The sequence below is a fragment of the Alternaria ethzedia genome (genome assembly GCF_023757985.1).
Source record: "Alternaria ethzedia strain BMP 0044 chromosome Unknown scaffold_1, whole genome shotgun sequence".
Lineage (NCBI taxonomy): Eukaryota > Fungi > Ascomycota > Dothideomycetes > Pleosporales > Pleosporaceae > Alternaria > Alternaria ethzedia.
Window position 1 is genome coordinate 1333106 of NW_026056194.1, and position 24716 is coordinate 1357821.

The 24716-nt window shown below is 52.9% G+C and overlaps 9 protein-coding genes across 9 annotated transcripts; 4 read left to right on the forward strand and 5 right to left on the reverse strand.

Annotated features, from left to right (window-relative positions):
• Positions 1-355: 355 nt before the first annotated feature.
• On the reverse strand, positions 356-2035 carry J4E87_000419 (uncharacterized protein; the record flags this gene model as incomplete). Its single annotated transcript, XM_049372076.1, has 1 exon — positions 356-2035. One exon carries the CDS (start codon positions 2033-2035, stop codon positions 356-358), a length of 1680 nt encoding a protein of 559 aa, XP_049238210.1.
• A 945-nt stretch (positions 2036-2980) lies between these two features.
• Positions 2981-4775, forward strand: J4E87_000420 (uncharacterized protein; the record flags this gene model as incomplete). Its single annotated transcript, XM_049372077.1, has 3 exons — positions 2981-3825; positions 3877-4110; positions 4184-4775. 3 exons carry the CDS (start codon positions 2981-2983, stop codon positions 4773-4775), a joined length of 1671 nt encoding a protein of 556 aa, XP_049238211.1.
• Positions 4776-6751: 1976 nt separating this feature from the next.
• On the forward strand, positions 6752-8243 carry J4E87_000421 (uncharacterized protein; the record flags this gene model as incomplete). The annotated part of the gene is made up of 3 exons (XM_049372078.1): positions 6752-7012; positions 7110-7176; positions 7309-8243. 3 exons carry the CDS (start codon positions 6752-6754, stop codon positions 8241-8243), a joined length of 1263 nt encoding a protein of 420 aa, XP_049238212.1.
• A 3401-nt stretch (positions 8244-11644) lies between these two features.
• On the forward strand, positions 11645-12451 carry J4E87_000422 (uncharacterized protein; the record flags this gene model as incomplete). Its single annotated transcript, XM_049372079.1, has 1 exon — positions 11645-12451. The coding sequence occupies one exon, from the start codon at positions 11645-11647 to the stop codon at positions 12449-12451; it is 807 nt and encodes a 268-aa protein (XP_049238213.1).
• Positions 12452-13243: 792 nt separating this feature from the next.
• On the reverse strand, positions 13244-15025 carry J4E87_000423 (uncharacterized protein; the record flags this gene model as incomplete). Its single annotated transcript, XM_049372080.1, has 4 exons — positions 13244-13478; positions 13528-14238; positions 14287-14659; positions 14710-15025. The coding sequence occupies 4 exons, from the start codon at positions 15023-15025 to the stop codon at positions 13244-13246; spliced, it is 1635 nt and encodes a 544-aa protein (XP_049238214.1).
• A 788-nt stretch (positions 15026-15813) lies between these two features.
• Positions 15814-17075, forward strand: J4E87_000424 (uncharacterized protein; the record flags this gene model as incomplete). The annotated part of the gene is made up of 2 exons (XM_049372081.1): positions 15814-16029; positions 16077-17075. 2 exons carry the CDS (start codon positions 15814-15816, stop codon positions 17073-17075), a joined length of 1215 nt encoding a protein of 404 aa, XP_049238215.1.
• A 403-nt stretch (positions 17076-17478) lies between these two features.
• Positions 17479-19416, reverse strand: J4E87_000425 (uncharacterized protein; the record flags this gene model as incomplete). The annotated part of the gene is made up of 1 exon (XM_049372082.1): positions 17479-19416. One exon carries the CDS (start codon positions 19414-19416, stop codon positions 17479-17481), a length of 1938 nt encoding a protein of 645 aa, XP_049238216.1.
• A 455-nt stretch (positions 19417-19871) lies between these two features.
• On the reverse strand, positions 19872-21294 carry J4E87_000426 (uncharacterized protein; the record flags this gene model as incomplete). The annotated part of the gene is made up of 4 exons (XM_049372083.1): positions 19872-20221; positions 20292-20658; positions 20713-21039; positions 21088-21294. The coding sequence occupies 4 exons, from the start codon at positions 21292-21294 to the stop codon at positions 19872-19874; spliced, it is 1251 nt and encodes a 416-aa protein (XP_049238217.1).
• Positions 21295-22964: 1670 nt separating this feature from the next.
• J4E87_000427 (uncharacterized protein) lies at positions 22965-24530 on the reverse strand (the record flags this gene model as incomplete). The annotated part of the gene is made up of 3 exons (XM_049372084.1): positions 22965-23395; positions 23448-24188; positions 24236-24530. 3 exons carry the CDS (start codon positions 24528-24530, stop codon positions 22965-22967), a joined length of 1467 nt encoding a protein of 488 aa, XP_049238218.1.
• Between the last annotated feature and the right edge of the window lie 186 nt (positions 24531-24716).

The following is a 24716-nucleotide window of genomic DNA, read 5'->3' on the forward strand; positions in this document are numbered from 1 at the left end:
GGTCGATGTGCATCAGGTAATGTATAAGGTGGAGAATGTAGGGAGAGAATGTCTTCGATTATCGTGACTTCCGTGTCATCATGTATTGCTTCGAGTGTTACTACATACAAGGTCATTAACCTTCATTCGTTCGGAGACCTCCATCGTCGTTCCCTTTGTCACTGGTATACCCTTCCCAAAGTCTGTACATCCATAACATCAATCTCTCATCGCGCTCGCTGTACAAAGTTGAAACCCTGAGGTTCAAAGAAAGATCAAGTCGCTCTATCAATAAAAAAGCCCAAATAACGCCAAGAAAGGGGTATGCAATGCCGAATCATACTACTGAAGAGAAAGAAGACGAGAGCGAACGAGTCTAGTCGCTGTCGCTCAAACTGTCCCTTCGTCCAACGGCACGGACGCCGCCACGACGGTAGCCGTCCATGACATCTCTACCGCCCCTCTCCCTCCTCGCGTTAGTCGGGACACCGACTTGAGACACGCTCTCCATGGGATGCACACTGCCCGCCTGGCTAAGGCCGGGGATGTGGCACGGGTAGCTCATGTGGCCCTGAGAATCACCGTTGGTAGTGGTGAAGATGTCAGATGCAGGGGGAGCAGGGCGCGAAGTGCGGTGTTGCTTGCGAGGCGACTCAGAGGTGGGACGCGAACGCGAGCCTGAGGGGCGGGGACGAGACTCAGAGGTTGGGCGGCCGGAGCGCGAGGTGCGGTCTTGGGAGGGGCGGTCTTGAGATGGGCGGGCTGAGCGGGAGCGGGGCGCGTGCTTGTTGGGGTCCGAGTAGAGGGACTTGTCGGCGTTGGGACGGTAGTCGGAGTAGTAGCTTGACTCGGTGACCTCGGAGGGGGCGCTGCGCTCGGTCTTGGGGGCGGCCTTGGGAGGAGGCGGTTTGGCGAAGTCAGAGGTAGAGACGCCGGTGTAGACGGTTGCGGTGTCGTCGTCGCCGGTGGTGAAGGAGTATGCAGCGGAGGGAGGAGCACGGCGAGGTCCAGACGGGGCCTTGCTCCTTGTGGGAGCGCGTGTTGGTGTGCCGGCTTCAGATGGGGCGGTGTACTCAGTGTAGGCGCGAGTGTAGTCACTTTCGGGGGAACGGTACTCGATCATGGGGCGGGTAACTTCAGCCATTTCGGGAGCCTCAGAGGGGGTGCCGTGCTTCTTGGACTTCTTCTGCTCTTCCTTTGCGCGCTTGGCCTCTGCCTTTTGTTCTTCCTTGCGGGCTTTGGCTTCAGCGGCTTCCTTCTTGGCAGCTTCCTTTTCGGCGGCTTTGGCCTTGCGCATGCGTTCCCTTGCGCGCATCTCCTTGGCTTTGGCTTCCTTCTTGGGGTCCTTGACTTCCTTGGCGTCCTTCTTTACAAGCGGTGCGTTACTAGAGACCTGGGAGCCGCCGACTTCAGAGGGTTGAGAGCCGGAGTAGTCGGTGTACATGCCATCGCCAACGCGGTTGAGGCCACCGACACGGGCAGCCTTCTCCTCGCGGTACTTGCGGAGCTCAGGGTCTTTGTAGTCGTTGGTGTGGTCGCGGCGGTGCTTCTTGTGCCTTCGTCCGTCTCCGCCACGAAGGCCGCCCTCGCCCCTCTCGGCATCGCGATATTCGTTGGGGTCGACACTGGTACCAGACTCATCCGTGTAGTTAAGCTCGCTCTGTTCGCCAAAGTAGCTGCCGCCGTGTACAACACTGCCACCGCCGAGCTTGGTGCTCTTGGTTGCGTTGGAGAGAGTCTTTCCGTCGGGTCCCTTGCGTCTCAGCACAGTTGATTTGTAGTCCTCCCAGTCGTTGTCGCGCCACTTGAAGCCACCGTTCTTGGCCCAGAAGAAGAACCAGATAGCTCCAAGGGCGAGTCCGACACCGATGAGAGCAAACAGAGCTTGAAAGCCGGGTCCGGAGAGGTCGTTGGGTGGGCGTGCACCCGCTGAGGCGAGGTTCTTGTATGGCTCAGGTTGGTCACGCTTGACCATTGACTTGGCCAGCTGCAGAGCATTCACGGCCATGGGCGAGAGTGCCCGCTCGTCGGCGGCAATGTCGGGATGGGGCGCCATGGTAGGCGAGAGGGTAGTATTGGTGTTTTCGCAGGTGCAGGTCGATTATAGCGAGTCGAACAGCGAATGCAACTGGCAGAAAGTAGTCAGAGAGTATTCTGTAGTGTTGGTAGCAATGTGTAGTGTGGGGTTTGGAGCGTGGAAGCGTGGCTCCCGTTAACTTTTGGTTTGGAGCGTGTTGGGTGCGGGTGGCTGGTGGGCAAATGCAGGAGGTTAGGACGAGGTTGGGGACGCGAGCCGACGTCACCCAAACAAAGTCGTTGATGCAGCAACAGCACGGCCGCCAACTTCAATCAACTTGACCGCCACGCGGCGTCCCGCCATTGATTGGAAGTCTGTCTAGTCCAGACGGTACAGCACACCATCTCAACAATTGCCCTCTTTTTCTTTACCGCTTTTTGACGCGACGCGTAGAAATGGACTCGGCGGTGAGGCCACGCGCGCCAACGATCGCCTTCGCGAAGAGCCCCATAAAGGGCTTGCAGCGCCCTGCATCACGCCTTTGCGGGAAGTCCACATCCCCGGACTAGTCTCATCTCTTGCGCAACCGTAGTAACCGTCGTAAGCTCAGCAAAAAAACTAGCGCCTTCGTCCCTTCTCTTGTACCTGCATCCGAAGCATACTCGTAAGAACAGCCTTGGCAACCCGTGAACGCCATGCGCTCAACCTCAATGGATGCGACTGCATCACTGACAGCTGACAATAAATACATTTTCTTCTTCCATGCTTCTCTCAATGATCGAAGTTCTCGACCCAAATAGTGGACCCTGACTTTTGACATGTCGCCCGACGTAGGGCGTGAAGCTAGTCACCAAAGGATTTCCTCTACCACAGTTTTCAACTAATCTACTAGAAAAATGTGAGCATTAAAGTGTTCTCAAGAGCTTCTTTCCTCTCTAGATTTGTAACAACTGTACGTTCATATCCTGTGGAAGAGGTCGGAAGATGGCAACGCAAACGCAAACAACGACCGAGGTCTTCGAGCTCCAACCAACACCCAAAGCCACAACCATAAAACCTATCTATCATCCACCACAGCCTTCGCAAGAAATCTCGAATTATGGTCACCGCATATCCGACACCGAATCATCCACCGCGCCATCTGTCACAAAACCATCCACTCTCCGTACCTTCCTTACAATCTTCACCCCCTCCTTCGTCGGCTTCATAGCCAGCTTCACCAACGGCATCATCACGGTCGGCCTCCCCTCAATCGCACGTTCCATCGCGTTAGAACGCTCTCTTTACCTATGGCCTTCCTCTGTCTATGGTCTCACATCCGGCGCCGCACTTCTCATCGCGGGTTCTGTAGCCGATATAGTTGGTGCTAGACCCGTCGAGCTCACTGGCATCACCTTCCTCGGTGTCTTCACGCTAGCATGCGGGTTTGCGCAGACCGGCGGGCAGCTCGTAGCTTTTCGGGCTCTTCAAGGTGTGGCGCTTGCGTTGCATTTACCCGCCTCTGTTGCTATCATTACCGGTGCTGTGCCGTCTGGGAGAGCGAGGAATCTTGGGTTTGCGTGTTTGGGGTTCAGTCAGCCGCTTGGTTTTGCTGTCGGACTAGTACTGAGTGGTGTTATGATTGAACGAGCGGGATGGCGGTTGGGATTCTACGTGACTGGAGGGTGTACGTTGGCGGTCGCTGTGGCTGCGGTCTGGACGCTTCCTAAACTTCCTTCCCAGAATCAGGATGGTGTGATTGCGCTTTGGAAGAAGGTTGGTAAGGAGATTGATTGGGTTGGTGGTATGATATCTAGTGGCGGACTAGCTATCCTCGCATACGTGCTTGCGTATGTATCTTCTCTTCATCGTCTGAATCCGATAGAGCTAACAGCACATAGTCTCATCAGCGCCGACCTGACAAGCATTCGCTCAGCTGAGACAGCCTCACTTCTCGTCGTCAGCATCCTCCTTCTCTGCGCCTTTCCAGCCTGGATGCACTACCGTGAGCGACGTGGAAAAACAGCCCTCGTACCGAACAAGCTGTGGAACAGTCTCCCCTTTACCAGCACCTGCATCATGGTCGCACTCTCTTACGGGGTCATGAACTCCATTGAACTCTTCTCCAGTCTATAGTATGTATCAACATCCACCGTCCACCACCCTGTTGCTCAACATGGCAGAAGTCCAGAGCTAACCCAAGTCCAGTTTCCAAGAAGTCCAGCACGCCTCCATGCTAGCAACATCCCTCTACCTCCTCCCCAACCTCCTAGCCGGCGTCCTAATCCAGATATCCGTCGGTCTATTCGTCCACCGCGTCCCTGCCCGCTGGCTCGTCGCCGGCTCCGCCTTAATCTGCGCCATCTCGCCCCTCTTAATGGCCGTCGTGCCACCAACGTGGAGCTACTGGAAACTCGCTTTCTGGGCGCAGATGTTCGCCCCGTTCAGTGCCGATGTCTTGTTCACCGTCGGCCTCATCATCGTGAGTGACAACTTCCCGGAAAAGACGCAGGCGCTCGCTGGTGCTGTGTTCAATACCGTTGCGCAGTTTGGTATGAGCTTGGGTATGGGTAGTTGCCAGGTTGTTGCGCTGGGGGTGCAGGTTAAGAGCGGGAGTACGGGTACTGATGGCCATGGTGATGGTGATGATGGCGGGGCGTTTGAGGACCAGGATGACGTGGCTGTGTTGAAGGGGTACAGGGCGAGTTATTGGCTTATGTTCGGGTATATGGTCGTTTGTATGATGATCGCTGTCGTGGGGCTGAGGAAGGCGGGTAAAGTCGGACTGAAGAGAGAGTAACCGGTTGACTATACCGCAATGCTGTCGGGAAGCACTAATGCCGTTCCGCAGCCGCTTGAGGTCCGAAAGAAGGTCAAATAGACCATTTGCCACGTAACTCAGACAAAACGGGCAAGTATATGAAAAGCAGCGTCGGACTCCACACCGTGTACGTTACCAGGTAGTACACCAGCCACCATGCAAGAAAGTGTTTGAAGTTCGTCGTTATTCCACCTTGTCTTTCTCCCACTATCAAATTGACAAGGGGCACCTGGCAGTATACGTTCCACAGGCACAGTGGTACCATCATGTAGAAGGTGTGGAACATCTTTACGCTGGGCTCTTGTGAAGGTGTCGGCCATATCATCATCTGTACATAGGCTGAGAAAGCGCAAGCGGCGTTGATAAGTAGCGACGACATGGCGAAAATGTGGGAATGTGTGTTTGGGGAGTCTGAAGACGATGAAAAAAAGGTTGTGTGGAAGAAATGCAACGAAGAGTGACAATTACATAGGTAGCCAAGATCACGTTCAGTTTTTTGCGGTGGCTCTACCAAGTTTTGCGTGTACCTTATGTTGCCCACAGCCATTCTTTAGCGAATCTTGGAACGAATACAACGAAGGCCATAGCGAGTCGTTCAGCATGGCACGTTCTTGATTGGTCTACCCACTAGAGCTTGAAGGAGCGAACGGAGTAGGGTGCGCGTCTTACTGTTGCACCGCCACGAGGTTCTCTACATAGCCCTGGTATCTCATTGTTCGTGTGATTGCGAAATCGCAGATTCGTGTATTGGTGAAGTAAATTTGGCTGTTTCTGAAGTGAAACCATGTATGAAGGCAATGTGATGCCTTGGACGAAGGTAGTGCCGTTGATGAGCCCACCTCATACAAGGCAAAAACTGAAGAGGTCTGCAGCCTACATCAATATAGAAACCTGCAAAGTAGGTAGCCTAACGTTGATGCAGGCTCCAGACCTGTTCAATTCTTCCCTAGCTTAACATGGGACTTGAGATCTCCATGATCCAAGATGCCTCAAGCGATGTGCTGGACAGAAACACGAACGATCGTTGCGCTCCATAGCGTTGCCATGATCGCCGCCAAGACAACACGTGCACCCCGCCCCGCCACAGCGAACCTCGGAACGCTTCACGCTTCCTCCACAACCTTTCCATCTCGTTACACATGACTTAATGGCTCAATATACGATCACGATGTGGAGTCGATCATACGGTTCACCAGATGGCCACTCACACTCTACAACAAACACACCGCGTTCAGTAGCAGTAGCGCCCCCACAGCCCACCTGCCCAACTCGCATTAATCTCCTACGGAGCAAACGCTCGCCCAGGAAGCTGTTTCCATTGCGATGGTAATTAATATCCCAAGGCCACGATAAGCTCGAAGGCGACCCAAGCATCATGCGCCTAGACGGATCAGCAGGGGACCAAACCGCCATAGTCAGCGAACTGCCTAAACCAGTAGGCACGTAAACGCCAAGGTTCACCGTCAACGAATGGTCGCGCATTTGTGTTTTTATGATCGTCTCTATCTCGAATTTAGCAGCACCCGATTCCAGGATCTTCTTGTGGTCGCGTTCGTCTCGTGGTGATCCGATCGCAATTACTTTGTTCTTTGGTTGGTTGGGTACGTGATGACGTTGATTTGCCGGCCCCATTCACATCAGAAATCAAACGCAGAAATGACCTAGGAGTCTACATTACCCTACGGATCTCCCAAACTTTCGTTTTCATACTAATATAGTCTGCAGTCACCTGTTTCGTTCCTTCCGTTCATGGTGCTAGCGACCGGGTCGGCGCGAATCTGGGGATCTTTGACGACCTTCCGCATCTGCATTGGAGGAGCCGGGGCTAACCTTTTAGTGCCGGTATAGAGCAGGGCTGCGCGATATCATCTGGTCTACCACTGAATATATAGGTAGCATAGTCGGTGCCTTCATCTGGAGTCTTCCCTCACGCTTCTCCTTCATCCTCACATACCATGAAGCTCCTCAACATCGCCCTTGCTTCTTTAGGCTTAGCGTCTGCGGCCACCGTCAACACGAAGAAGATCAACTACGATGACTGGAAGGTGTACCGCGTCAATGTCGGTTCCAACGCTGCCAAGATCGACGATGTCATGAGCAAGCTCTCACTTGACTTGTGGAAAGGCAAGCCAGCATCCAGCGATGTGGTCGACGTTATGGTCCCACCTTCGGCAGTCAAGGACTTTGAAGCGTCTACGAAGGACATAGAGGGTAAAGTAACCGCCACGAGTACATTTGAATATACTTAGCTAACTTTTTGACAGTTTGTAGCCTCCTAGCTACGATCGTTTCTTGACACTAACAACTGGATAGACCAAGGTCATGCACGACAATCTTGGCCGTTCGATCGCAGACGAGCAGACTGTCAGCATATATGCCGGTACGTTGGATATATTCCATGCAAGGAAAAACAAGCCAGGAGTCTACATTGTCTTGCGATTTCGCAGAGTTCAAGATCTAGCGGCAACGTAGGCTCCAGGATAGATCTAAAATTTGTGCTAACGATGATCAGCCGGTGCAGCACCAAGTGCCTCCTGGTTCAACGCGTACCACTCGATTGCCGATCATATGCAATGGATCACGGACCTTGCCGCGGCGTACCCAAAGAACGCTGAAGTAGTCTCTGCTGGCAAATCGGTTGAAGGCCGCGACATCAAGGGTATCCACATCTGGGGCAGCGGCGGCAAAGGATCCAAGAGAGCTGTAGTCTGGCACGGAACTGTGCACGCACGAGAATGGATCACAACAATGGTCGTTGAGTACGCTGCGTACCAGCTCCTCACATCCACCGACTCCACCACAGCTGGATTCAAGAACTCGTACGATTTCTACATCTTCCCCATCGTGAACCCAGATGGCTTCGCCTACACCCAGTCAGCCGACCGTCTGTGGCGCAAGAACCGTCAGACCACTCCTTCCGCGTCTTGCGTAGGCCGCGACATCAACCGCAACTGGCCATCTCACTGGGACCTACCCCAAGGCGCATCGACCTCTCCCTGCGCTCAAGATTACAAGGGCCCATCTGCAGGCGACGGTATAGAGACTAAGCTGCTAAAGGCCCAACTCGACAGCCTAGCTGCTGGCCGCGGAATCGCGCTATACATGGACATCCACGCCTACAGCCAGCTTTGGATGTACCCATACGGCTACACATGCTCCGGCGTCGTCCCCAACTCCTCCAAGTATGCTTCTCTTACCAAGGGCGCCATTGCTGCTGTCAAGGCTGTGCATGGAACTACGTTCACGGGAGGCCCTATTTGCAACACTATTTACCAGGTCAGCGGCGACTCTGTGGACTATGCTTTCGAGGTTGCTAAGGCAAACTACTCCATGACGGTTGAGTTGAGGGATACCGGCAACTACGGATTCGTCTTGCCAGCTGCGCAGATCTTGCCAAGTGGTGAAGAGATGTGGGCTGGTCTGAGGTACCTGTTGGCAAACATGTAAACTGTGGGTTGTACGCAATGAGTAGGTGTTGGCGGCGTTTGAAGAGTGGTGGGATGTAGCGATACCTTGAGATGGTGATGATAGTATGCTTCCATTCCTGTTGATAGTAGTCACAACAATACAAAAAAGTGATAAAGAACTCATCCGTCCCATCTGCATGTACACTGCCCATGGTTATGACTCCCGTAGCTCATAGCACTGCCCAGCTCTCCGACAACAGCGACGACAACAACCAAAACCCCTCCCCTATCCATCCTACTAAGCTGCACGAAGCCACGAACAAGTAGCCAGCTTCCCATCATGACAACGCTCAGAAGACCGACAACGCATAGCAGTTTTCCAGAACCCGTTTTTGCACCTGAAGAGCACGCCTCCGTTCCCGTTGTTCTCCCGCAACATACATTTCGGTACGCCTTCCTCGCATCGGCGGCTCAGGGTGTTATCGCGAGAAGAAAGCGTAGCGTCGATGCACTGAGGTGTTGGCTTATCGGTGCAGCGACATGTATCGCGTGCCTCCCACTTTCCATGCTCGCAAATGTTTATGCCGTCGTAGCCACTATGGAGGGTAGTGAGGCATTGCAGCTCGCCTTCTGTGCACTGTGCGGGCGAGGAGACGCAGGCGCCGTTGTTGTGATGGGTGCAGTCGGGGGGTACGCCATGAGGTACGGCGGAGCTGAGGGCGGTTGCGGTAAGGCTTGTGAGGAAGGTGATGATACTGAGGTACTTCATAGTGGAGATGTGGAGAAAGTGGATGGGTGGTGTAGAAGGTCAGTAGGGGGAGCTGGTAATGCTATATATAGAGGTGGGTGTAGGACCGGAGGGGAAAGAGCACTCCTTTCACTTGGGAGGTGCGGCGGGAGGTGAGGAAGTGGGAGCCGTCAGGTACGTCACCTGGGCATTATGTTGCCTGCGTTACTTGTATAGCTCAATCGAGAGTGTGTGAGATGCTATCAATCCAAATAGACTATAGCTAAGGGTACTCTCCTAACGCATAATGGCCACGATCAGCCACTCACGACTTCCGCAAATCATACTATACCCATGCGTGATGATGCATTCCAGTATCAAATCGCCCGATAATATTACAACGAGCAGACAAATCGAATTGAGCATGTTAGCCAATAGATGACAAAACAACTCCCATGGGAATAGCTTTCCTCAGATGGCGTATACACCCGTGTTGCCCAAGTGTGACGCGAGAGTACTTGCAGACAAATAAGACGGACGTCTGACCGCTATCAGAACAGCCTATGCGAATGTGAACTACAAGCGTTTGGGAGAAGAGCGCTCAAGCGTACATCCAATACGAGAGATCCAGTCTTCAATTATCCGCGTAATATGCAGAAGGAGGGGGCAGAACTGTGACTGATAGAGGGAAAAACACCCAGCATTCCACCGGATAGATACGACAGCGCATGCCTATGATGGATCTCCACGATATGACAACGCTTACTGAAGATGTGGGATATTGCGATTTCAGGCTGACTTGTCCAGTAGTCTCATCGATGCACACACGCGCAACTTGCGCTTCACTAAGACTATCTGTTGGTGGTCATAGCGCCACACAAACGGCGTTTGCCTAAACACTACACGACCTTTGGCTTCTTACGCCCAATCCTTCATCGGATACAGTGGCGCGAAGTTATCTATTGGCCACGAGCAAGTAGTAGTCGCGGAACTGCTTCAGTGATCCTGATACACCCGCAGCAATATACCATCGATGCATGTATTCTCCTCTTGCAATCACGCGTACTGTATTGACATAGTCACAGACCTGCAAGATGGACGATGTCGATAAAATACTTGGGATTCTGTCGGACCATGACGCTAAGCCTGTCTTACCGCCAGACTTGGTGATCTCCTCAGCAAGCACGATGAGCCGCAACATTCTCACCCACTGGCGCCGTCTATATGCGATCGTGGCGCGACACGAGGCCACTATACGGAGTCGATGGAGGAAGAAGTCGCCATCGAAGCGTCGAGAACTACTCAGTGCAGTCCTTCCTGGGATCCCGGACATGCACCGACCCGACATGGGCGAATTGCACGTCGATTGCGTAAATTGCTCTTGCAAAGATCCTGGTTACTTACCAACTCGAAACAAGCTATGGCCTTACCTCAATTTAGAGGATCTGTCAGACTCAAAGTCCTTGCTCGTCTTCATAAATGCTAGAGCGCGCAACCATCCTGCCGGATTCGCCTCATCCGAACTCAGCTTTTCGGGATTGGCGAGACCGATCAAAGCTACCCGATACCCGAATGTCACTGTCCAGCTCGAAAAGCGAGACCCAGAGACACACAAGTTCCAAGAAGAGATGTACGGCCGCGTCGAAGGGTTTCAGGACGAAGCCCAGCCTAAACAGGAAGATGATGAGCAGGAACCTGGGTATACTGTAGGGTCAGCCTTGCAGACCCTTCGCATCCAGGAAGGTATCCTCAAGTTTCTTGTCGCATGCTGCGAAAACATCATGCATGATGTCCTTCCAGAGATGCTTTGCAGCGATGCTTACCCGCTCACGTCTGAGCCACCGAGCTTGTCAGACCAGGAAGACTTGGAACGAAGCCTTGCAGATGCACATCGAAAGGCGCCATATAGTTCGCGAGGCCTCCCGAACGTTGCGCGCATCCGGCACTTGATCTCAACAGTACTATCGCATTTGGAAGACCACGCATGGGCCTTGCGCGAAGACCCTGCGTATTTTGCGGATCATGTCCAAGAGCATGCAGACCACCGTCCTGAGAACATCCTGAACGAAGCCGGTGATCCATGTAAGACGGTGGGAACGAAGGCATTCTATTCTCTCGTCCTCCGTGAGATGTTATCCAAGGCCTATTCCAACCTGATCCTCTGGGATAAGCTTTATCAATTGTCGACTCAAGTCGAAACCCTCCACGCATCGTGTTTGCAGGCGAAGCCAAGCGAGGAGCTACTTGGGATTTACTACAGTACCGTGGAGAAGTTGTACTATATGTTGACCATCTGTTGTGGCGATGTCGCGGAACTCGTCAACCTATACTCTATAGGATCGCCGCCACTTCGTCATCTTCGGACCAGGTCGATTGTACCAGAAATGTCCAGCTATAAGTTCGAGCCAGTAAAGAGTGACGACTTCGCTGGCAGACGTGTGCTAAGTCTTCTAAGCCGAGCTACCGCGTTCCCTGGAGCAGTCGACTTCTCTCATTTCGGTTTAGACTGCCTCGAAACCTATTGCACACGAGACCCCTCAGCAAGAGACAAACTCTCTCCCTTCATAGAGGAAGTCTTGACTCCATATTCAGCTTGTATCGAATGTCTTCACCAATTGCGGATATCTTCCTGTTATACCTGGCTGAGGCCGTATTTTGAATCTGTGCACACCGGTCGTGTATACCCCATGTGGATCATAAGCTTCTTACAATCCATGGAGAGCTGGGCGATGCTTCTAGCGGAAAACTCGGGAGGTGCAGTCGCGCCCGACCTTGGAAACCCAACAGATGGAAAGTTCGACTACCCAAGCGAGGACATTCATACTAGAGAGGCTGTCGAAGTGCGCCGGAAAGCGGAACGAAACCTTGACAAATTTTGGAGATATGTCGACAATGCTTTCCGCAAGCGGACGGGCTATTCCCAACACGTGGTCATACGTAGAATACTCGATGAAGGTGGCGCAATGCGAAGGACAGCTCCATGGCATGACCCGAAAGCGCATGGTGAGTTGCCAACATCACCCATCACGTTCGAGTATCAGGCCATGTCCGAGATCTTCCATGATGCAACGAAAGAGATAACCGGAAACTTCAACCGTCTTGCCGTTGCAGGAAAAACCAAAACAAAGACACATGGCGTTATGAATGTTACGGCCAGGGGTGGGGGTGTCAATCCAGATGCGCATGAGCAACCGGTGGTCGTGTCGAAACCATTGTACCATGTCGGCAAGGACGCCTACATCGTGATCAAGGCACTTTTCCATATGCCAAACGACAGCGAACCCCCGGGCAAGATCCGCTGGGACCAGCTTGTGGCTACGCTCACCAAGCTTGGATTCGCCGTCGAGAAGCTTCACGGGTCTGCGTGGCAGTTCACACCAAAGAAACTGAACTTGCCACGCGGTATCCAGTTCCACGAACCTCATCCGAGCGGGGAAGTGCCGTTGACGTTGGCCAGACGGTATGGACGTCGACTAACTCGTGCGTACGGATGGGAAGCAGCGATGTTCAAGCAGAAGTAATGATGGTAGCGCATGCGGTGACTTGGCGTTTGTGATGGCAGTGAATGTCGGTGTTTGAGGGGACTGGTACTATTTGGAAGGAGCGTCTGGCGTTTCTTCGGAGCTAGCGCAGCAGCCGCACACGTACGCTCCTTTTTGTCGACTTCGTGGAGCGTGAGTTTGGTGGCGCTTAATTGAGTGGTAGATAGGCGGTGCTGATTAAGTCGACTGCTGAGATTCGGTCATGTCAGTGTCAGACCTACGTAGTCAGACTTCTAATAAAAGACGCGGGTCGCTCCATTGTGGTTTCTCATGAGCGTGTTTTGCGCGTCAACGTCGAGGACTGATTCGTATTGACGCGTAAACTCAAACTCGTTACCAATCGTTTCCGAAGTTGCCGGTGGAAGTTTTCTTGTCGGCGTGATGGGGGTTGGGGGCGCAGAAGACGCGAAATTGCGTGTGAGGTTTGCGACAGCGGATGATGACGCGCTAATGGCTTGGCAGTGACCTTCGTAGGCAGGAACATCCCACGCTCTCGTGTACCTGTTTCTCACGAAGGTACGAACTCCCTCGCGGAACAAAACAGTCACGATTAGAGTACAAAAAAAGGTCGTCTGTAGAAGGGGTATATTGTTACTGCAGTGATGTTTCCACTACAGCTTCTAGGTAAGAGGATCTAGCAATTGAGGGGGTACTGTGAGAATCGGATCCCTTCATCAATCGTCTAACCCAAGCGAATCCATCACGCCGAACTTTCGTCACATGAAATCATCCGTCGTAATAATCAGAGGTGCTCACCGTGGGGCACAGCGCCTATCGGCTAGATGCGCCGTCGATCTCCTTTTGAGCATCGACAGCAGCGGCCGGGTCTGACTCTTTGTCCTTGTTGCCAGTTTCCTGACGAATCGGTAGCTCTGAGCTCGTCTCACCAGCAGTCTTTGTAGCGTCATCAACTCCCGCGACTGGAGCGTTAGCGAAGTGTACTTTGCGGTCTGGTGTCTCCGAGATCCTTCTAAGTTCTGTGACAAACGACTCGCCCCACCATGCGCTATGTGAAGTTAGAACGTGTCGGTCGAGATGTGATCGTGGGTACTTACCTAGTGTATTTCCGGACGTATTTGGACAGCTTCTGGTAGTTTAGACTGCGTTGCTCATCGCCCATGGTGACTGCGTCATGGATAGCATCCGCCAACTCCTCGGTGTTCCATGGGTTGACGATAAGACTGCCGTTCAAGCTCTGTGCAGCACCAGTGAACTCGGACAAGATCATGACACCGTGTCGCTTCTCTTGTGTCGCGATGTACTCGTAAGACACCAGGTTCATACCGTCGCGTGTCGAAGACACGAGACAGACATCTGAGACAGCATAGAGCGCAATAAGCTCGTCGAAGGAGACCGATTTGTGCATGAAGTGGATGGGCATGAACTCGATAGTGCCGAACTTGCCGTTGATGCGACCAACAAGCTCATTGACGACTGCGCGGAGGTTCTGGTACTCCTCGACGTCTTGCCGAGAAGGAACGGCGACTTGTACAAGAACGACCTTGCCGATCCATTCGGGATGCTCTGTGAGGAACACCTCGAGAGCGTGCAGCTTCTGTGGTACACCCTTGATGTAGTCGAGGCGATCAACACCAACGATGAGCTTCACACCCTGGAACTTCTTCTCGAGGGCTGCTATCCGCTCTTGTACCTTGGGCTTCTGGAGACCCTCGTCGAACTTCTCGGGATCGATACCGATGGGGAAAGCGCCGACAGTAACGACCTTGCCCTTGAACTCGACTCCGTTTGGTGTTGTGGCAAGTCCCCTGGTCCGAGTTAGTGAGTGCGAAGTCTGCCCTTAGGTTGACACCTACAGAATGCGCGAGCAACTGCTCAGGAAATGACGAGCATAGTCATATGTGTGGAAGCCAATGAGGTCGCAGTGGAGAACGCCGAGCAGGATCTCATTGCGGACGGGGAGGATTCGGTAGATCTCGGAACTGGGGAATGGTGTGTGCAGGAAGAAGCCAATCTTGACATTCTTCTTGGTGTTGCCGAGCTCTTCGCGCAACATGGCGGGCATGAGCATCAGGTGGTAGTCGTGCACCCAGACCATGTCGTTGTCTTGTACGTCCTTTGCGACGGCCTTTGCGAACAGGCGGTTGGCCTCGGTGTAGGCGTCCCAAGCGGACTCGTCGAAGGTAATCTCACCGGGGTGGTAGTGGAAGAGCGGCCACATGATCTCGTCTACGACTGTTAGCGCTTGCAGTGAGATAGTCTGGTATTGATAGTCTCACTTGAGAATCCATTGTAATGCCTGTCTGCGAGCTCATCATCGAGCATGACAGGTACCGCGTTGTACTTCTCCTTGAGCTGGTCGTTCAAGGTCTTTGTTTCGTCCTCGGGGACTTCAAGTCCGGGCCAGCCATACCACTGGAAGGTGGTGGTCTTGGAGAGTCCGCTCAAACCGCTGACCAGTCCTCCCGAGGACATGGACATGTCGTACTTGCCCTCATCGGAGCGCTTGATGGTGATGGGCAGTCGATTCGACACGAGCAGCAGACGTCCCTCCGACGACTCGGGCTGCTTGAGGGTTGTGGGCGCGTTAGACATCTTGGCGGTGGATATGTTGGATAGTGGGGGTTGTAAGGTGGTTGAGTCGCGAGACTCCTGACAGGAAATTTATCTGCGGCGTAGGGTGTTGGGCGAGGTCAGCATTCACCTCCGCAACGTGGCTGGGGCCGGTGAGCAGGCGGTGTGGGTAGGTTTCCTCTGGCACGAGGGGGGAGGGATCAGTTATTTTAATTGTGGTGCTGGCGTGACGAAAGAATGATAATAGATCAAGGCCCGCTCGAAGGTGGAGGCGGCTTCTCGCAGGTTCCGAGCTCAAACGGCCAGAGTTGGCAGACGGCAGGGCGCAGTTACAACCCGGGCAGATGCTAAAGTTAAAGATGACTGGGGCTAGGGGCGGACGGGACTGGCGGCATGCAGCTCGGTCGCTGACAGGTGTAGGCCGCGTTGGAAAACACTGAATGAAGCTGGCGGTGTCTGTGTGAAACTTGGGAATAAATGTGACGTCGGTCGTGGAGCTGCCCAATCCAGCAGACGCGGGGCGCTCACAGACCAACTCGACGTCAAAGGGCGGCGCCCAGCATAATCTATGGGCATCTGCATTGGCGACACCATGCGATTCATGCAATCAGCAGGAAGGAATGGGATTCAACTGATACATCGCCGTGGCTCGACACGACAAATTCCCCGCAGGCCCTGATGCCACTTGACGCCATTGGATCTCTCCGCGGAGTCACGTGTACGCTACCGGCGGCGTGCCTGCCCTAACCGCCGCGTCTATCGCGTACGGCCGTCGATCATCAACACCATCTGCGAACGCGCTGCGCATCATGTCGGATTCCGAAGCAGACCGGCCCTCTGAGGCGAACATTTCAAACAAACTGCGCGACATTGTCATCGCGATCCACAAATCTGGAAAAAGCGAGGATCTGACCGTCAAGCGCGTTCGGGCGCGCGCAGAGAAGGAGCTAGCCCTAGACGAAGGCTTCTTCAAGACAGACTCGACATGGAAAGAGAAGTCACAGAAAGTCATCGTAGACGCAGTGGTATGAAGCCCGACTTCCAATGCCTAACAGGTACTAAAAATATGTAGGAGAAGTTCTGCTCCGATGAGCCCACACCACAGCCTACTCCCAAAAAAGCCGCCCCCAAACCCAAAGCGAAGCCTGCCGAAAAGAAGACCAAGGCTGCCTCCGAGAACGCCAGAGGCACCAAGCGCAAGGCTGCGGCACCTGCCAAGAAACCCAAGAAGCGCGCGAAGACCGAGTCCGAAGAATCTGAAGCTGAGCTCTCAGAACCACCCGCCGAGATATCCGATGCAGAAAGCGAGCCACCCAAGAAGTTAGTACGGCGGGGGAAGAAGACTGTGACAGAAGATTCGGACGAGGAGGATTCGCCGAAGCCAACGTCCAGACCCGGCGCCGCGGTCGACGATGAGAGCGACGCCGAACCCGAGCCAGCGAAGAAGGCAGACACAAAGGGCGACGTATCTGACTGTGATCTGTCCAGCGTCATAGACGAAGAGCCCAAGAAGAAGAAGAAAGCCCCTGCAGCGAAGGGCAAGAAAGAAAAGGCTCCAGCGAAACCGAAAGCGGCGCCCAAAGCGAAGACCGAGGACGATCCCGACACCGCTGAAGTCAAGCGACTCCAAGGCTGGCTCGTGAAGTGCGGCATTCGAAAAGTCTGGTCGCGCGACCCCGAACTGTCCCAGTGCGACACCTCGAAGGACAAGATCCGCGTGCTCAAGGGTTGGCTGAAGGATGTGGGCATGGATGGCAAATACTCAGTTGAAAAGGCAGCCAAGATCAAAGAGCAGAGGGAGTTTGCGAAAGACCTCGAGGCAATCAAAGAGGGCGAAGCGGCGTGGGGAAAGGCAAGTGAAGTCACAGCTACGGGTCGGCCAAGCCGAAGGGCAGCAGCAAAACCCGTACCACAGCAGAAGGTCGTACTGGAAGACGATAGCGAAGAAGAGGGTGGCGGCGATGATAACGACGACGACGACGACGACGATGATGACGACGATGTCCAGGGCGAATCGGAAGACGAGGAGGATGACAAGAGCGGTGACAGCGGAGGTGACGACTCTGAATGAGCTACGTTTGCAACTTTTATCGAGGTTCTCCGCGCTTGCGTACGCTTGTCATTGTGGAGCATACGACACCATATCTAATACACGCGCATGTTTAGTCGGGGCGTAGTGAGTCGTTTGATACCCACAAAAGCTTTTCTGTTCTTCTTGAATACGAATTCGTTAATTTTTTCACAACTTCCGCGACCACATTTGGAAACTCTCGTTGACTAAAGGAATGGAATAGTCTTGACACTAGTCGTAACAAAACACACGAGAACTGTCGACGGAACACGACGCGCAAAAGCCTATATAACAACACTGATCCATGAGATCTAACCTCGTTCAATCTCGTTCCCCTCTTCTCCCCCAGTTCCATCCATCTCATCAGCCCCCTCTGTCTCCTATGCTGACGACGTTCTTTCTATCACTTCCTTGATGAACGCGTTGCTCTCGTAGACGCCGCATCCGGAGGCGCCGGTGTGGTACTTACACTGCGTGTCATAGCACGCGTCTGCATGCGGTGCTGTGGCGTCGTTGGCTGCGGCGGAAGGGGTGCAGGAGGCGACTGAGACGATGATGCGGAGTCCACATAAGACGATACAGAAGACAACGACGAACCATCTGGAGATGCAGGCGAAGATGGTAGAGGAGGTAGGTCCGCTAAAGGTGAGGCTGGTGCTGATGGAGAGTTGCGCAACTTCTCTATTGGCGTTGCAGATCGAGAAGACGAGGAATCGGATGATAGACTGGTCCTGCAATTTCGCTTCATGGGAGGGTCGGAGTTTTCTTTACCTTCTTCCTCGTCACCACTAATAGCTTGTTTCTCTTCGCTTGACTCGCTTGATAACGACTTGCGCTTACGAGACGATGGTGAGGAGGAGCCACTGTTGGGTTGACTTGCTTCCGCGCTCCCGTTCTCGCGTTTGTTCGGAAGAGCTGGAAGGGATGGTGAGGATGGAGAAGACGTACTAGATGAATGAGACTGGAATGAACACTCTGCGGCCGATACGGGTGGGGAGGAGGGTATGCAAAGGTAGGGAGACGGGTCTGAGGACATGTCGTTGCTCCTGTCCTCAATAACTTTAGTCTCGGCCACTTCATTGTTCAAGAGTGTGTCGTCTTCTTCGTCCGAGTAATCGAAACCAAAGCCGCCTGCTGGTTGATATGTCGTCTTCGTTGGCGCAGCCTGAAGCTCATCTGAAGGCTTTGCCGGTCGCTCATTTGTCTCCTTGACAGCAGTCTTGTCTTCAGCTTCAATGACAGCCAACGCGATGTGCGGCTTTCCCTCTTTCCAAACGAGCTTGTTACCCTGCTCATCTTCCACATCTATACCCACAGCATTCTCATCTTCTGGAAACGCGACATGTACTGCCTCGAAGTTACGGGACGGTTCGTCGTCCAGTAGTCCTTTCAGTGACTCTGGATCGAACGCCAGGTGGTGTATGTTCAGAATGCCACGCTCCTTCCGCGATGGTTTCATCTCCGAGTTCTTCTCCTGTTTTTCGGTGCAAGCTTGCGGCACGTCCTGATCCTCTTCAAGCTGCTGAATGGTGGCTTCGGGAACTACAAAGCTGCTCTCATGAAAATGGAAGGCGATCGGAGGGACTTCAAGATCCCTACCAGTAACCATACACTTGAGCATGTTGCCAAAGAACTCTAATCGGGCTTCGCTACCGTTGAAGTGCTCTTCCGGTCGGGAGGGCTCGTAGTTTAGCAAGCACTCAATGACGATTTGGAAACACTCCAGTAACGCCGTCGCTTTCTTCGCCTTGTCGCGCAGGTACACGAATGTCTCTACGAACACCTTGTTTGGAGCGCGCTGTTGGATGTAACTGCCCATGACTGGAAAAAGTTCCGAGCAGTACTTGAAAGTAGCGAAGTGTTTTTCCACGTCTGGTGCGCACAGAAGAGCGCGGAGCTCGGGGTCTGTGATGAGAGCGAGAACGGTCGGAATTGATGACAAGGTTTTGAGCTGTTGGATTGTCTCAAGACCGGCAGCATGCTTTACATCGAGGTAGGTGGCTAAATCCTTCAGTTGCTCCGTCTCGTCTTCGTCGTACGAGCCTTGATATTCTTCTTCTGCATGCGCATGAGCCTGGACGATATCGTCCATTTCACCGCGCTCAATCGGTTTAGCAGCGCGTGCTTCGGCTCGGCAGTCATCGCAGTAATCAAAGATAGTGTTCTCAGCGGCAATCTGGGTTTCGGTGTCGTCAGTCGGGACACAGTTCGCGGGTGCACAGTCGACACCTTGAACCAAGTGTATTTCTTTCGCGTTAAAGCAAAGAGAGGTGTGTTCGGGCTTCGTTGAGAGCGCGGTGTGGGCGCACTCGCTGTATGTAATGCATGTGAAGCCGCACATCGTCGACAGAATCGGGTGACTGACTTGAGATTGTGTATGAGATGGTCTGAGAATGGGCGTAAAATAATAGGCCTAGGATGGTGTAGATTCAGGCGGCTGTAGTAGCGGAAGCTAGTGTGGTATAGTCGGACGGAAGAGGAGTGCAACCTATTCGTCTTGGCAGGATCGAAGAAACACGTTGGTGTAGTGGGAAATATTGAACTACGTTGCTGCACCCTTTTCAGTGCACGATGTCGAACGAAATAACGGGCGGCGTGGGGAGGAAGTGAAAGGATTTGACTATATACATTGTGGGAACACTCCGCAAACCGAACCAATTTGCATAAAGATGCAACTCAGTTCTGACGCATTACCTGTCAAGCATACGCCTTTTGCATGATGAAAGAGCACTAGTACATACAGCACTAACTGTTTGCTGTGAGACAAGCGCGAGCCAAACCAGACAGCGCAACATCTCACTTCTTGTTCAAAGCATTGACCTTCTTCGCATGCTCGTAGACAAGCTGTTTGGCTTCCGCGTCTTCCAGAAAGATCGTAAATCCGTCGTCGTGATTGCTTCCATAAGAGTAGCCGGAGTAGCCAAATTGCCAGTACATATCCGGCATCTTCTCCTTCAGACTGGTGGCCTGCCATAGTCCGATAGCTTCAAGTCTTGTGACATTCGAGGTCTTGCTGAGGTATTCTTGCCTCTTGTCGTCGGTAAGCCATCCATACTCTTCATGTACGACTGGCTTTCCAACGGCACGGGAGGCTTCGGCGTGATCGATGATCCATTGGTTTGCCCATTCGACGCTCTTGGACCACCCTATCGCAAGTCTAATCAGTGTTGCTCAAAGAATGATAGTGTTGATGCCTGTCGAATGAAATATACGTACAATCGGGATAGGTATGAAAGGTACCGAAGTCGATGTTCTTGAGCGCCAACTCCTTGTCGTAGTCGCCACCATCGTATCCATTGTAGAAGCCATCGTCACTAGGCCTGTTGAACCCTCCTTCACCACCCCATGTAACAAGATGGTCCTTGTCGAGTGACTTGACGTATGTGCTCATCTCATCGATCCACTCGGTGATCATGTCAGGGGTGCAGTTCTCGCTGCGCGGCAAGTTGCGCACACCATCAGCACCGCATCGTGGTTCGTTCGCCAACTCCCACGCCATAATGGCTGAAGACTTGGCGTAGCGCTTGACGATCTCCTTGACGTACTTCTTGTACGCCTTCTTGATGGCTGGGACATGATAGAACTAACGAAGGTTATGTTAGTCTATGATCATATAGGCGAAGACTGTGTGACTTACATCGTCATGGTACTTGTAGCCGAGGTTGGTCGTGTAGACATCCATGCCACCATAGTCGGCCCAATTGTTCGTCAAAGCAACGATGAGCTTCATGCCAGTTTTCTCCGCAGCCTTCACGACTTTGTCGAACGGTACTAGGTTGATCTCCTGTGTTCCGTTGCTCCACCATTGCATGATGTTTGAACTGGGACCGGCACCTTCGCCACCGTACTGTGGTAGTCCGTTCGCGAGTGTTGTTCTGTTCCGGTCGTTGAAGCCCCATGTCCTGAAGACGTTGAGTCCAGCCTTCTTAGCGGCACCCAGGCCAGCCTCTACATCAGATTGGAGCTGTGAAGTTTCAGTAAGTGTGGAAACTCTGAAGTGAAATATACTTACGTCGTTGAAGGGAAAGTAGTAGGCATTGCTGCCTGCGAAGTAGAAATCTTTTCCGTCTAGTTTGAAGGCGTTGCCTTTGGCTGTGACAAAGCTAGCGGGTGCTTTCCTGCTAACTACTGCAGCCGAAGTACTAGTAGCTAGCAGTAAAAGCGAAGCAAGACCGTAGAACATCTTGGTCGGTCTCTCTGCTTGAGTGTGCTTCCTCATTTTCTACGCGTATTGCAAAGATATGTACCGTTTCGGTTTCTGAGCATTTTGACGCTATACCACACTGGACACGGAGAGCCATCTCACGAGATCATCTTGCACTCCGCATTAGTCTTCCCCGCGATATATTGTGATCGCAATGGCCAAGCATCCGATCTGGCTGCTGATTGGTGCAAATGGACTAATTAAAGCTTCCGCACGTGAACCAGATCTTCCAGAACATTGGTATCCGGGGAGACCTACCAAGAAGTATGGCAAACTGAGTACGTGGAAGAACGGGCCTGTAGCCATTGCTCACAGCAATTTGCATCTCTTGGAGCTCCAGGCCACGTGCCGAAGTAAATTGTTGCTAGCATGAGGATTAGTTATCACTCTGGCTCTAGTACCCTTTGAACCCGGAGGCACTCTTGCCATGCCATTGATCGGGTTGGCGAGGTCTCTTGGTTGCGGATAGCGCAACGGTCCAAGTATGAGCTTTGTTGCGTCCTGTTTGCCATGGGCGCTCTGAGCTACGTATCATTCCTTCAGCCATCATGGCAGATGCGCGAGCGGTCAGCAAGGGCGAAAATGCTTGTAGCAGCGAGGCGCGAGGCTGTCGTGAAAGCCTTCCTATGTACACCGCGTGTTTTTAAGTGCATTGCTCTGGATATTGTTCGTATAGGTTGCGACAGGTCTGCAAGCGAACGGGTTGTGCATTAACCAGGGTCGCTGATACTATATAACGCGCGCAATGACGCGACTTTCCACGTCGCGTGATAGACTAGAGACGAATAGTTGACTATCGCGTAGCGTTGAGCTGTACGAGAATGTTCGAACGAAAACAAAAGATGATGCAAACCCTCGTATGAGGAAGTAAAGACTGATAGGGGTCAGAACACGTACCTTGGACGGTGCTGGACCAGAACGTCGTCATACGCGACGACATTGACCATCCCTCCATGCCAGTTATCTCCTCAGCGCTCAATAGACCCACTCCGCCTAAGAGTCGCGACTAGAACGCGTTCGTTTCTGTTGCAGGCACACCTGGGCATCTCAATTGTGCCTCGTGTTCATGACGCAATGATGGCTGGGTTCGAAAGTAGCTAACGCGCCAAGACCCGTGATTCGGCGCGAAGTGGAGCGAAGCTTCCTCTCGACCGCCACGACGAAGTGTTCGACTGTGTCATCACGAAAACACCCACGAATGCTGTCTCTCTACAGCACTTCGCGGTCCTGAACAACTGCTAGATCCACAGGGGCGATATCCAGGCTATTTTTCCGGACTGACTACGTTTCCGAGCCGGCTAATTTTCCGGACTGGCCACATTTCCAGACTTCGTGCGCGCGTATATCAGGAGCGAGGACATATACGGCAAACGCTCTGCAGCACTGCTCATCTCTTCCACAACATACTCTTTGGTTTTGCGTATTCTTTTCATTGTGTTGTTGACCCGATGGTCCAAGTCGCGCAATCCGAGGTCCGCTTGTCACGCGGCATGCCGGCATGGCTGGTCGATGCGATGGCCTTACGAAATACGCCGTCAGATCGCGTGAAATGAGTAGCCTGATTCACGATCACAAAGAGAAGGAACGCTGTTGAGTATGAGCGAAAGAGGATTGCATTACTTAAGATTGAGCTCGGAAGAATTCGGAGATTTCAAGACCGCTATATTAAACCGGGGAGACAGCATCTAAACTTTGGACTCATCTGTTCGTCCGAGCGAGTTCGGGTCGACATTCTCGGCCTCATCGTACGACTGACCATCTTCGTCTTTGATCCCCGTTATGTGCGTGACAACCTTGGCTGCGAAAGTATCGCAACTGACGTTCATTGCAGTTCGGAAGCGGTCGAGGAACCAGTCAATAGCGATGACGACGGCGTACATTCCGGTGATTGGGATGTTGACACTGGAAGCAATCATGACAACCAAGACCAAACTCGAACTTGGAATAGGTGTGGTTCCGATCGAAGCGAGAGTCGAGAGAAGAATAACAATGATGTAATCGGCAGCGTTCAGGGTGATGCCTTGAGTGGCGGCCAAAAATACGACGACGATCGGGAAATAGATCGCAGTACCATCCATGTTGATCAAACAACCGAGAGGTACGGCAAATTTGGTTACTAACTGTGTGTCAGTGATCGCGATCGACTACTTATAACCATGGAGACTGACCTGTGATGGGAATACCCTGCTTCAAAACACAGCGAATGGTAACAGGCAAGGTCGCAGCGCTGGAGGCGGTTCCCCAAGCGGTAATCCATGCTGGACTCATCTTCATCCAGAACGTGTACGGGTTGGATCTGGTGATCGCGAAGAAAATGATGGGAATTACAATGAAAAGGTGGATGAACATGCCGACCAAGGTACCGCCAATCAAAATACCCAGGTTCGTCCCAATCTCAGCAATATCGAGACGGAACAGATTCGGCATGATCAAGAAGAACACTCCAATAGGCGCAAGGTGGATCAAAACTGTGATGACCTTGAGGACGATAACTTCGACTTCTTCGACGGCTCGATGAATTGCACCTCCTGGCTTGATGACATATCCAAGGACGACGGCCGTGACAAGTACCGAAAGGAGGGCATCGGTCGCTAGGGCGTTGACGATGTTGTTGGGAACCAACGAGAAGAACATGTCTTCGACGACATCGTGGATGGCAGTTTCTTTCCTTTCGTCCACAAGCTCCTTGTTCTCGTCGTCCAGATCCAGAGCACTTCCTGAGACTGGGTTCATGAGTTTACTCCAGACCAGGCCGACTAGCAGGGCAGAGTGTGCGACAGCGATGATGGTGGTGATGACGTAGTAGCCAATTGTCCAGCGAGCGAGTTTACCCGCTGCACCTCCTCCCTGTGTCATGTTGCGCAGACGTTGGATTGCCAGAATCATGGCGGTGACGATCATTGGAAGGACTGCGATAATCAGCTCACGCGTCTAGAGAGGTTTCATCGCAACATACCGACTGCCCTCAATGCGCGCAACCAAAGGTTACCTGGGATGGCAAGTATCGTGATGGCCGCGTCTGGTACTTCGTCTACCGTAGTGGTAACTGCCAAACCAATAGCAATGGCTAGAAGAGCGGCGATGATGATCTGCCATACTGATCCTGGCGTCATGACTCTCTGCACAAACGTCTTCTTCTCTTCCTCAGCGACGGTCGGCCGTGGCATGATGTCTTCTGACGGAGTGCTGTTCGGGCTCGAGGTGGTGCGAACAGCAGCCTCGCCGTGCTTTACTTCTCCGGCTTCGCCCATGATTGGCAGATTCTGGGCAGGCGGAAAGAATGAAAGACTTCTTCGGATTCCGAGAGAGTGGTGGAACAGCAGTCGAGCAGGCAGCCTAGTCGGTCACGCACAGCCAGGACATCTTATACACGAACCCCGCCCCTTGGTATCTGCAAATCACTTGTGTGGCAACCAAGAGATAACGATTCTGTTACC